The 12,732-nt window shown below is 39.4% G+C and overlaps 1 protein-coding gene across 3 annotated transcripts in view; it reads right to left on the reverse strand.

The window, feature by feature from the left end:
- Positions 1-2,038: 2,038 nt before the first annotated feature.
- The window catches only part of EPAS1 (endothelial PAS domain protein 1), an 80,704-nt gene continuing 70,010 nt past the window's right edge, over positions 2,039-12,732 (reverse strand). For all 3 annotated transcript variants that reach the window (XM_075146870.1, XM_075146869.1, XM_075146871.1), the window contains 9 exons: positions 11,911-12,058; positions 10,939-11,147; positions 10,426-10,613; positions 9,418-9,528; positions 7,209-7,693; positions 5,941-6,064; positions 5,734-5,851; positions 5,035-5,220; positions 2,039-4,294 (listed from right to left, as the gene is read on the reverse strand). In XM_075146870.1, the coding sequence (XP_075002971.1) occupies positions 4,143-4,294; positions 5,035-5,220; positions 5,734-5,851; positions 5,941-6,064; positions 7,209-7,693; positions 9,418-9,528; positions 10,426-10,613; positions 10,939-11,147; positions 11,911-12,058 (1,721 nt within the window). In that variant the 3' untranslated portion in view covers positions 2,039-4,142. The remainder of the gene's footprint in view (positions 4,295-5,034; positions 5,221-5,733; positions 5,852-5,940; positions 6,065-7,208; positions 7,694-9,417; positions 9,529-10,425; positions 10,614-10,938; positions 11,148-11,910; positions 12,059-12,732) is intronic.

Below are 12,732 nucleotides of genomic sequence, written 5' to 3' on the forward strand. Positions count from 1 at the left end.
ATAGCTTTATAAAGCTTCTCAGGGAGAAGTAACAAATGAAACCTTCACCATCTAGAACCAGAGCAGTTGTGTGTTAGACTCAGTGCTTTCCTGTGCTCTGCCTACTGTTGCAAGCGTGATGAATGACCTACTGTCCACAGATCTTGGTATTGCTTAGGAGCTGGTGTCTTGACTGAAAAGATAGTTGGACTTTGCTCTGTTATCTGGGCTTTTTTGCAGTTTTATTAGTAATCATTAAAAAAAAAAAAATACACACACACCCCCCCGGATGTTGAGAATTTCTTATAGTATTTTGTTGTAGCCATTTGGTCAATAAACATCGTGCAGCTTAACCTGCATGAAATCTACGGTCTAGGAAAAATGTTGGCTTGATCACTTTAGAAAGATGATAGACTTGAAAATCAGCGGGAGACAGACCAGCCCTAGTCATGAGCGTTTGGCAAAACTGCCTGATATTTCAGGGGAACATAGTGAGTGCTGAACAACCTAGTTGTGATCAATTCTGGCTATGCTGTTGGAGATGCAAGATCTGATGCCAAGAAATGGTGCTTTTAGGCAGTGAAAGATGACCTATGCTTAATTCTAAGCACTTCTGCTGGCCTACTGGGGGAGGAAGAAAAACCACCAATGATGTATTTAAAAAGCTGTAATATAAACCCCCTACTCAGCAGCACAAAGCTCAGCTATTGTGCAATCTAGGTATTATGTTTCTGGCCAGGATTTCATTCTTTTGGGTACATAAATTGCAATGTCAGAGCTTAGCTATCTATGACATTCATATGCATAAGGGGGGAAAAACAAACAAACAAAAAAAAACCAACACCACCCCCCCCACGAAAACTGACTAACATGAAATGTGTTTAGCTGTAGTAGAAAGGGGATGGGGGGGAAGCTGAAGGTACTACTGGTTCCTTCAGCCACTTGAATATGGGTGTGGTGAATGCTTGAATCTCTTCGGAATGAGAGTGAGATACCCCAAAAAATAGTGCCTAGCTGCACTATTTTATGGTAGCAGCGATTACCACCTTTGAAAGCTAGAAATTGATCTCTACTTAAGAGATTGGCTTTTTTTTTTTAACCCTCAGTTGGATAAGGATCTGACATGCTGAGTTAGTCTTTGTCCAAGTGCCCTGAAGATCAATGGGATGCTTTAAAAGGCAGGGTAACAAGCACACCACCATTCGCTCCTCACTGCTGGGTGTTGCGTGATTATTGTTAATTACAACAAATTTAGAAGCAAGGAGTTACTTTCTAGGCCTGCTGAGCATCCCATCTAGAAAAGGAGGCGATGATAGCCCACTAACGCAGATTACTCAGAAGATTCACTGTTGTTTGAGAAGCTCAACGTGTCTGAGCACAGCGTGTTTCAAAGGCACTTATCAGAAGGGTCAAGCACCAGCAGCTTCCACACAGTCCAGTCTGAATTCAAGTGCATGTTTGGAAATGAGTTTCTTAATGTGTCGGTCCTCCTAAGCGTGACCAGTGTTACTACATAGGCAAAACTGGCAACTTCTATATGGAAAAGGATTGGCATGTTTAACAACAGCATTGGAATGAAGGACTGGGTGGGTGAAGGACAGGGTTGGATGGGGGAAAGCCCGTTACTCGTGGGCTCGTCAGGACTGCCAGAATATGATGGTGATGGCTTATGTTACTGCCAGAAAAACTGACATGGGGAGCTGGGGCAATTCAGAATCTAAAATGTCATTTTGTCAACTTAATTTTTTTTTTTTTAAAGGGTAGCATTACAAGAGGCACCCTCAGACAGAAATACACGTTTGAAATGGAAACAGCAGCCTGAACCATAGGAGATGTTTCAGAGGGGCTGTCTGCAGGGCATTAATTCTCCATTGGAGGAAAGCTGGCTAAACTCTACAAAAAGGTTGGTGGTACAGACTTTTGGCAGGCTACTTCCCAGCTCTCAACATTCTTCAAAGATCAATGCAAACCTTTATTTTCTATAAATAATTTAATAAATACTTTTTGTTTTACAATGATACAACAAATAACAAATTCATAGCAAATGAGTCACAAAGAATTTAGGATCAGTATACTTTAATAAGGTATCAGTGTCATAATACATTTCCTTATCAAGTTAAAGTTCCCATACAGTTATAATATTGTCAATAAGAATTCAGCAATATAGATTATGAAATAATTATGATAAAAAGTATGATTAATATTAAGACATGGAATATTTTTTCAGAGTGTTTTAGTAAACTGTTAGGGTATAACATTTTTAATGCTGAAACTACACAAATAAGAAACAGAAGAGCAGTATTCAAGTGTCTCTTTAATCCTTGAAGCCTTTAAGTTCTTGCCACTGCAAATTTGTCAAATCTGGCTTGCCAATTTTCATTAGATTTTGATGCTTACAATATATTTTTGGTAATAAACTCCTGAAAGATTGCCTACAATAGGGACTATAATTTTTTTTTTACATTATGTACCAATAACAAAAGATCTTCTAAGTACATGTGGTTAAGACTCACTTAACACAGCAAACTCAGAAGTGCTCAATGAATCCAAGGCTCCCTCTTTGCAAGTGTCAGTGCATGATATAAAGCAATTTTATAAACCAGGCTTCAGCAGAATCAGAAGTCTCAAAAGAATATGTCTAAGTTTCTAGGCCAGATTTTTACCTTTTGTACATTGCCACTGTTCCATTTTCTTCAATGGAGCTACAATGATTTATACCAGTGGAGGAAACAAGATGATATATCCCAACATATATACCTAGGTCTGTATGTATTTTAAAGTCAGAACTGTTCACCTGCGTTCTATTACTTTAATATTTCTGCTGTTTAAATATGTTGTAATTTAAACTTTCAAATCTCTTTGCCTTTGAAAGCATTCAAAGCCTTATTTTTTAAAATATGTGCATGACAACTAATGATAGTTGGAAAGGAGCTCTGAAAATGTTTGGCTGCCTTTTAATGACATTTCGGCTACTGATTAATGTAAGGCAAGTAAAAATGATAGAGCCCTGCCTGCCAGCTATTCAACTCACTACACAATCCTTAATTCTTTTTGTCTACTTATAACTGAGTTAGCCTAATATGCTGGGAAGTAGTACTTTAACTTTTAGTTTTAATGATTCAACATTGCAATTATATTGCTAGCTAGCATGTAAAATGAAAAAGGGTAACATTAATCAGAGATGTTAGTACTGGCCACTGGTCAGATTCCTGAAATATCAGCAACACCATAACAAATACTACTAGTTCTAGCAGAAACAGCTCTTAAAGTTGTTGTGTCCAAGATATAGCGAAAGTACCAAGAGATGATTAACAACGGACCCAGAGAGAAATTTAAAAAAAAAAAAAAAAATCTGTTTCGTGTAAAAAACCAAAGGGAACAACAAAAACAAAGAACAAAACAAGAAACCCCAACACAAACGAAACCACAGGTCTAAATCCTCCACTGGGGTAAATCTGTAGGACTCCCTTGGCTGGAGAGCTAAGCCAGGTTAAGGCAGCTGAGAACATGGCCTGCTTCTGAGGAAAAAAGCTTACAACGTGCAACTTTCACAGATACCCACAAACATTGCAGTTCACCCTTCACATTTCTTTCAACAAAGTGTATAAAAAATGAAGGGAAGGGGGAGAGGCGGAAGGCTGGGATTTTTCCTTAGTATGCTTTTTCCAAAAGTTACAAAAATCACAATACGATAAATGCTGGAAAACAAAAAGACTCAAGGGATTTCAATTTGGCAGATCAACAAAAAACTGTGATTGGAGATCAAATTTGTTTCATTCATCTTTGGCAATAAAAATAAATCTTTGCTGTACTGCAGCCAAAGTATCACATGATGAGGCATTTATACCACAGCTTTTTATTAGCATGAAATTTGAAGAAAATTTCAGAGTATAAATTACAAGCAATGAGATAAGGGGAAGGGTAATCAAACTCTCTAAACAACACTTTAATTGCAATAGAGAAAATACAGTAGATGTATTTCTTTAATATGAGTAATAAAGTGAGTAACTTCAAAAGGCCACTATTGGTAACGTGGACAGGTTCAATATCTAAGTAAAATCCTGTAAAAGTGTATTGGTATTAGAAATTGTCTACTTGCAAAAATATATTTAAAAACTGAAGCTGTTTTGAACAGTATAGGCCACGGAATATTGCAGGATCGCTCAGGTTGCCTGGTCCAGCGCTCTGAGCAGTTCACTGCCCTGCAGAAGCGTAGAGCTGCCCAAAACAGGGACGTTCACCTCACAGTCATATCTTGTCAACTCTGGCAACAAGTAAGGTTCAAAGGAGGGCCCCAGCAGACGACTGGTCATACCTGGAAGAGATTCATGAAGTCAGTCATGGTGCTGAGACCAGAGAGAAGACTTCTTTCCTCTCCTTTCTCTTCTGCTTATACCAGTTACAATTTCATTTTGTGTTTATGTCAATACGCCTCAAACCACCAGCAGTTACAGGCTTCAGAGCAAACTTATGCATCGCTCTGCCTTAAACTGTTGCAAATGTGTCACACGGACAGGTGCAGTTTTTCACCTCCACCCCCAATTTAGACTGTTCTGAGAAAAATGATATTGGTGCAGATAAGGAAAGCTGTAGTAAACAACACAGTTTCTAAATTGACAGCCACTCCGCTTATATATTAAAAGGGACATATATATGTCCTCTTTAAGTACTTATTTTAACTTTTAGAAGGCACATCTTAAGACTTTAACCTACAAACCTCCCATATCAATGCTGCAGTGAAGTTGTTTAATACAATTTAATCAATTCCATCACGAGACAAGAGTATGTATGGAGGATGACTGGACCTCTAAGGTATAAATGTATTAAGTTTAATTGAAATGAAGGGCAAAAATAATTTTTCTTCATATATTACAAATGTAAACATTAAAGTTTCACACTAAACAACAGAATAAATTTTTCATTCTATGAAGCAATGCGTATTTGGCTCTCGGTTTATCATCCTCCTCCATATTCTTTTAAGTGTTTTCTTTCATGGCTTCCGTACTGGAACTACATACCAAGAACTTTCCAATTTCTGTATTTGACAGTTCTTACCTGACGCTTTATGAGGTGGTGGCTGGACAGTATAGTCCTGATAATGGGAACTGTAAAACGGAGGGGGAAATGCTCCTGCTTTCAAATTCTCACCAGAACTGCCACAGGTGGGTTGTTGCTGCTGTTGCTGCTGCTGCAGTTGATTCATTGGTTGGCTCAGACCTCTTGAGTTACAGACAAATTCATCTGATTTACATAGTAGGGGGGAAAAAAAAGTTAAATTAAGCCAGTGTAGTAGATAATACTAATTCAAAGCAAAGCGATACTCGGTGAGACGGTCACACGGCATAGGCATACCTACATCTTGTCACAAAGGAAGTCCTACAGCACTAGCTCTAGAAGTGGTACTGCACCCACGACATGCTTATGTAAGGAAACACAATGTTGTGGAGAGAAAGTATCAGTTCTGGCTCTCAGATGTCCGCACCTTGGATCAGCACGAGGTAAACTCATCTCCATTAAACTAATCTCTGTTACCTCCGAAGCAAGGGTGTGAACATACATGAAACCATCTACCTAGTAGTTATCAAATGTACCTAAATCGTTCAGCTCTTAGTGATACGATCTGATCTTTAATTTTAGCTTAGTGTAATATTTACAGAGCTTATTTCCTTTTCAAAGAGTTTTTGTTTCTATTCAACCTGTCTTAAAATTGTGTTTCAATACTTAACATTGCAAAACCACTTTCTTTTCTCTTACCAGCAAGAACACTTGTGCCGAGAGACTTCTTTTCTGTAACCAAGGAACAGTTTTCCCCTTTGAGAAATTTCATTCTCTTCCACATTAGGTGAGATGGGTTAATGACAGATGGATCTCCCTAGAATGCGAAGAAAAACAAAACAAATAATTACACTAGTGACCGTGCTGAGTCCAAAATTGTGAAGGGGACACATTTTTTATAATTACCCCACTCAGCTGTTGCAACGCTTGTTCTTCATAATCCAGTTGTCGCTTCAGTTTCAAACTGTTAGACAGAGCAATTCTTGCCGGGTTTATATCTATGCCTCGTTGCCCAAAAGCATCCAGGGGCCTGTTGAGAAAAGATCTCTGGGTGAGGGAGCAGGGAGGCAAATCTAAACGATCTTGTTCATTTACAGAAATTCTTCTTTCATTTAAAGACATTTAAGGTGTCTTTGACACATGACAGTGGACAGACCTCAAAAGTCAAATGTTTTTATTTCCTTTTGTTAGTCATCCCACAAGCTTTGGAAACTTTTGACTTTTGGGATCAAAGACTAATGAAAGTCTAGCATAAACAGCCTCTAGGAATCTCCAGGCAGACAAAAATGCTGTGGAAAAGAAAGTAATGCAATTTTTAAGGATAGGATTTTGAGAGCCACACCTGTCCCCTTGCTTTGCATACTAAATATGAACACACAGGTTGCTGTTTGGGGACAAACCCTCTCTTTCCAGATGCATATTCAGACACTGGTATTTCTGCCAACAACAAGAAATCCCAGAAAGCAAACTGCAGGTAAGCTGCACAGCTTCATGTTTTACAATGACCATTGCTATTTTATGTACTTCCTGAATGTTTTAGCATGACCAACACCAAAGACCCACACTCTGCATGCTACCCAAGAGCTACAGAGAAACTTCTAGCTATGATAGGAAACTTCTAGGACTGCAGCTTCTGATCCACATCTCATCCCATACTGTTCACATGTGTAAGAAGGTGATTAAGGCAAAGAAGGGCTGTAGAAAAAAACCCTGCAACTTCAAATCTTAGTTATAATATTTACATGTGCCAACAATAAATGCACTGTCATCCCTCCCTCTCCCGTATTTTCTGTTGTGCAAAAAATATGTGCAAACTAAGAAAGTATGCATTGGTCCCAGCTTACTGCTGGACCAGTAAGCCTTTTCAGAATTTTTTTAGAACTGCATAGAGCCAAGCAGGCTTTGCAAAATTGCTTGGGTAATCTTTACCCAACCAGCTGGAAATCCATTCATGCATCCTTACAGGTAGCAAAAAATTGGCCCACTTCTGATTCCCCTAGACTGACTGCTGCTGGGAGAGCACCACACTGATTTCCCCAAAAGTGCAGTCTGATGCCTATCAAAACAACTATTCCAGCTGAATTGAGAAAAAAGAATTTTTCAATATTACAACGCCCCCATCCCCCAAAATCTTTTCTGAGTAAAATACATAGTCATACCCCAAACACTCTTACCTTTTTTTATATATGGGCATGCTGGGAGAATGTATTGGTGGCCCGGAAGGGGAACTTGATAGGGATCCTGAGTATTTATCCATGAGTCTCCATTTAGCAGGAACATATTCTAATGGGGGATCAGGTGGCCACTGGGTGTTTGGTCTTCCTCCCATCGAAGACAGGGGAGTGCTGGCTTGGTCATGGTATGGTGGCAGTGATGACCTACTCACATGGTTGAAGAATACCGATGACAGGGACCCGTGACCAGGGTTATTGTTTTTATTTGATAGCTGTGGGCAATATTTCTCTGGGAGGAACTGATTCTGTGAAGCAGAAGCAAGGGGTTGGAAGATGGTACTCATGCTACTTAGACTCTGCTGGGTATTTTGTGCACTTTCAGAGAGAGGACGTTCTTCTTGGCAGATTGGGCTGAGCTGGAAATCTTCTCCATCCATAGGAATGTAAGGAGCCAAGGTTTCAAGGTCCAGTTCATTGAAGTCAGTCTGCACAAAAATAAATTAAGTTGATAAAGAAACTAAAAGTTAATAATAGTTGTGGCAGTTAGTGTGACGTGAAATACTAGTAGATGTGAAGCCAGAAAATCACTGTATGCCAAATTTACCTACATGAAACTGGCCAGTTCCTATTTAAAGATAGGAACTTTATAGTCCTGAAATAATAGTCTTATTTCTATGACTAGCATACATGTTCATCCTATCATCAGCAAAGACAGACAGCAAACTGAAGAAAAAAACCTTCCAGATAAGCAGTATTTGCTAAAGCAGCTTGCATGCAGTCTGCAACATCACTGTGATCTGAAGTAGATCTTGTGTTTCATTAAGCTTTGAATAACTTGTCTGCCAAGACTCTACAACATGTGGCATGTAGTTCAACCTCAGGCTTTTTCATGCTACAAAAGAAAACACAGCTTTCTCATAATCCAGCTACATGAAAAAAATGTGCCTAAAAATGCAAAAATTTAAAAAAATGTAGCTGGAAGGACACGATTGCACTTAAATCTGTTGGTTTTTTTTTTTCCTTGGAGAACTAGTCATATTTAAATTCATTTCTCTTGGCATTTGAGCAGAGCTGAACAGCGAGGGAAACGAATGTTGGCCCACCAGTCAGCTCATGACAGGGGCACTTTTCTAACACTCATTTTTCCCACCAGACAAACCTGCTGATGTGGTGGGACACACCTGTGAAAGCAGATGCTGAGTCTGACAAAACTGAAGTTTGCACATGTCAAGTCTTGCACTGAGTTTGATCCTGATCCACATTTTCCTCCGATCTGTCCACTCTTTCTGTTGCTTTCATTGCTGTTTCTATGTCCAAACTTAGATGAAATTTCTTTAGGATATGGACTACAGCCTACCTGTATCTTACTAAGTCTGCAAATTGCACTGGCAAGTTGAGGGACCTCATTTGGACCCGAATCACCCCAAACTTTCCATAGGATTAATAGAAGGAGATGGGTGTAAGGTCTGAGCTGCCAGCCAGCAATGCCTGTTCCTTTCTTTTAACTATTAAGAAATATAAGTTCTTGACAAAGGCATTTCAGTTAAGTACCTAAAGTTAGGTGGGCCTACGCCTTTTATTCACTTGACGTAATGTTATAATAGTGGAGGATTAAGAGAGTTATTTATAGAGGGAATTTCTACAGGGAATTTCTAATCAGATTAGAATCCAGAAGACTGATATTTATGTTACTTTATGTGCAAGTAATTGTCATATCTCTCCGAAATCCTCCAAGAGGTAAGACAAGAGAAATATATCCAAAATGACAGTTTTCATTTTGTAGTTCAAGGAGGCATGTGCTATGAGGGCCATTTCCTTCTCACTTTGAGGTTTTGCAAGAATTAGTTTATTTATATTTTGTTCTAGAAAGGATGTTTACTTGCTAGTCATTAGGCCATATTTTAAAATGCTGCTGCTTATATTCCTTATCCAGTCTACAGAAGCTTCCAAATTCTGAAAGTGCTCTGCTGCTTCTTTCTTCTTAGCAGTGCTACCACAGTGACACCCTAAGGCACTTGCTTCAGAGAGTTAGGGATAGAAATTTACACCCCAGTTTTTGAAAGTGTATATTTTTGTTAGTGTTGTGCATCAAAGTTTTGGTGTACATGTGCAAATGCAGTTTGCATGTATGTTACTGTATCTGCGTCTGTACTACCTGCTAGCAGGGGACTGATTCTTATGGCTTTTGGAAGAGATACTAGTTCCTTACCTGGGAGTTGCACTGACTTTTTGATTCTGTGTCCATGGCAAAGAGTTTTTCAATCACCTCAATCTTAAGATCTTCATCCACAGAACTGTAATAATCTCCTGGGCTGCTTGGCTGCACAGAAATAAGAATTTGCTATAAGCAGCAAGGCAACCACAGTATTGGCTTAGTATCGTGCAGTTTATACTGTGCTATTCAGTAACAGATCTCTCCTATGATATCAGGCTGTATATAATAGTGTCCTCAGCACCCACAATTGTCCGCTTCTATCATATTCTTTTCTCCAACACAAGATTACTTGTCACTACAAAATTTGAGAGCTATACTGATTAACAAAGGCATCCAATACAGGAACCTAGTTGTTGTCTTAGTTTAAATGGTTTTTTGGCAACTCAGACCAGCAACATGAGATGTACACTATTAAATACTTGAGTCAAGAAGGGAGACGCTTAGCACTACCTCAATGTCTTTATTAAAATTGGACATCCTCTAGTAAAGGCTGGCTAAGAGTGGCTCCAGCTCTTGGGGGCAATGCCCTGAAAGCACATTCATTCTTTCAGTGAGGAACTCCATGGAGCTGCTCTCAAAAGCCTGCGTTAGGTAAAGTTTCCGTACTAGAGACTATAGCTTCTAGTTAAGAAACAGAAAGAGGCCATATGGGTCTGGGGCAATGTTGCTAGTGACCACACCATTTTACATTGGCTTTTTATTTAAGGCTAACTCCATGAAAGGTGGTAGCATGTTCTTCTACTTGTTGTTTTATAGTTTATAGTAATTACTGAGGGACAGCTGGGAGAAAACAAGGATTGCAATGTAAAGGCAGGATATAGTTCCCGTTCGATGTTTTTGCTATGCATGCTTAACATATATGCAATACAGGAGGGATACAGATACACTGGGCCTTGTTAATAACCAATGAGTCAGAACTGCTAACATGAAAACATCATTTACATATATTGATGGGACTTATATACAAAACATAACATGCTATTTTTTAAAAGCTCTTCTTACCGTGGAACAGCTACTGTTGCTGCTTGCACTTGGAGTACTGCTGCCAGGTGCAATCTGAGGCATTGTAAAGGATGGTATTGTCAGTGTTTCACCTTGAGCAGCGTGGCTTTTCACTTCCACTGGCCATGCTTGCTTTGGTGTCAAAACAGCACTGGTGAAGGCAGGGGCTTCCTCAAACTTCTGTGTCCCTGCATGGAGTTTTAACAATATTAATGGATGCTTTCAGGTTTGTGCTGGGTTATGATATAATTGCAGCTATTCATTGAAAGTAAACACTGCTCTTAGTTGCCATGACAATAAGTTGGCATAGACTTAATGCATGTTGTTTAGTCAGCAAGAAAGCCTGATTCTGCTCTCATTCACAGAAATTTTCCACTCGTGTGAGCACGTGGGGTCTTAGAGCCATTACTCCTGATTTGTACACACAGCAAACAGACCTTGTCTGTTAAGTTTCTAAATGTAGGCTCATATGTGGTTCTTTGTTGCAGAAAAATTATTTACACAAATACTAACCAAAATCCAGGGAAATAATGGCATCGCCAGGTGTTGGTGCCAGCTGAGCAAGTTCCTCTGGTTCCTCCTTTAACTTAGTAAACAAGAAGTCGCTCTTCTCCGTGCCGGGGATGCCGCTCTCATAGGCGGTGCTCATTGTCAGCAGGTGAGGCTTGAAGAGCGATTCCGTTTGGTCCATGGAGAAAACAACATCATTCTTCTCAATTTCACTAACAAGAAAATAGGTTTTAGGTATTTTGCGCTCTAGAAAAAAAAGATGTGGGTAATGTAGGCAGTACAAACTCTCTAAAGCTGGGGCCCATACAAGCGTTTTGACCTCTCTCGGTCGCATGCCAGGCTCTCGACAGGCGAGGCACAGTTCCAGCGTTGCTGAGCACCATCATCTCAGATGACGCAGAGAGTGTGGTCAGGACTTCTGTGGGAATACTCGGGGCTTTGTTGCTCTGCTTTTTAAAGGGATGTAGTCGAGGCTATAATGACCCAGACTATCACTCAAATAAGTATTTCCTATTTTGGCCCCATCTAGGATCAAAAATGCTTGAGCTTTGCCAGACAGAGGCAAAACTCCTGATTGGTCCTGATTTTTGAGGCGGAAAACAGCTTCTCCTAGCAATGTAAGATACAATTATTACTTAATTTTATCTCTCTGTCACAGCATTAGAAAACCAAAACACATTAGCAGTTGTGTTACACAATAAAATCTTCAGTGCAGGCTTTATACTCTGTTGTATCAGCAGAGCAGCCGCTCTGCAGAAGAGAAAAGCTGTGGTGTATTTCAACAGCGTGTATGGGAATGGACATGCCACATTTTTCATCGATGTCTAACATCAGTAAACAAGACTGAACAAACATGACTAAACTGATTTCAGAATAACAGCACTGAATAAATAGACCCTTCAAAAGTTCCTCTGATTATTGCATTTCTTCCAGCACATGAATCCATACATGGTTTTTCTGTCCTGTAGAACTTACCTCAGCACATAGTTGACACAGACGATACACTGAGGCTGTAGGTTGCGCGTATTGTAAATCACCGTTCCTTGAGTCTCCAGCCATACGTATCCACCATGCTTGGCAAGCATACGGTACTGGCCCGTCACTACTTGACCTTTTGTACACACTGAGAAAAGGGGGCAGAGAGATATAAATAATGCAGCAAGACAGAAACGCACAATATGTAACACTTGTTTTAAATAAACCCGTTCTGAGTTTTCATTATGCAAAACTACACCAAGACATTTGTTAGCAAGAATGCTTAACTTTGGAAAAATTTAGCCATTTTAAGTATAAAAGGGGCTGTTAATTTGAGGTCTCAAGACGCCTGGCATTTGAGTTCTTTAGATGGTCTGAGTATTCAGATCAGAGTGTGGGATTTTTTTCGCATTTAATGTAAGATCCTAATTGCCCCCCAAAATAATGCCTGCTGACTGCATGTTTCTTGAAAGTCCCTGTTCTAGAAGTGCCTCAGTTTAGGATCTCAAATTGATCTTTAGAAAAGTGAATTTATTTAGGTGATGGATAAGCCCAAGAGTCAGACGATTTAAAAGCTATACTCACAAAAAAATTTTAAAAATCTCCTGGTTTAAATCTGTACCTATCTCTTTTTATACCTTAGCGTTAGGAGCTGGAAATATCACCACCATAAATAAAGTGAAGGTGTCACTAGCACTGCATTGGTCTTAAGAGGCTCAGGAAGTAATACCACTCTTAAAAATTAAGAATGGTAAATAGTAGTGTTTTGCCTAGGAGAAAAAATAAAGCTGAACTACTGTATTTCTCTGTCTGTTTGAACTG

The sequence above is a fragment of the Calonectris borealis genome, chromosome 3, assembly GCF_964195595.1.
Source record: "Calonectris borealis chromosome 3, bCalBor7.hap1.2, whole genome shotgun sequence".
Lineage (NCBI taxonomy): Eukaryota > Metazoa > Chordata > Aves > Procellariiformes > Procellariidae > Calonectris > Calonectris borealis.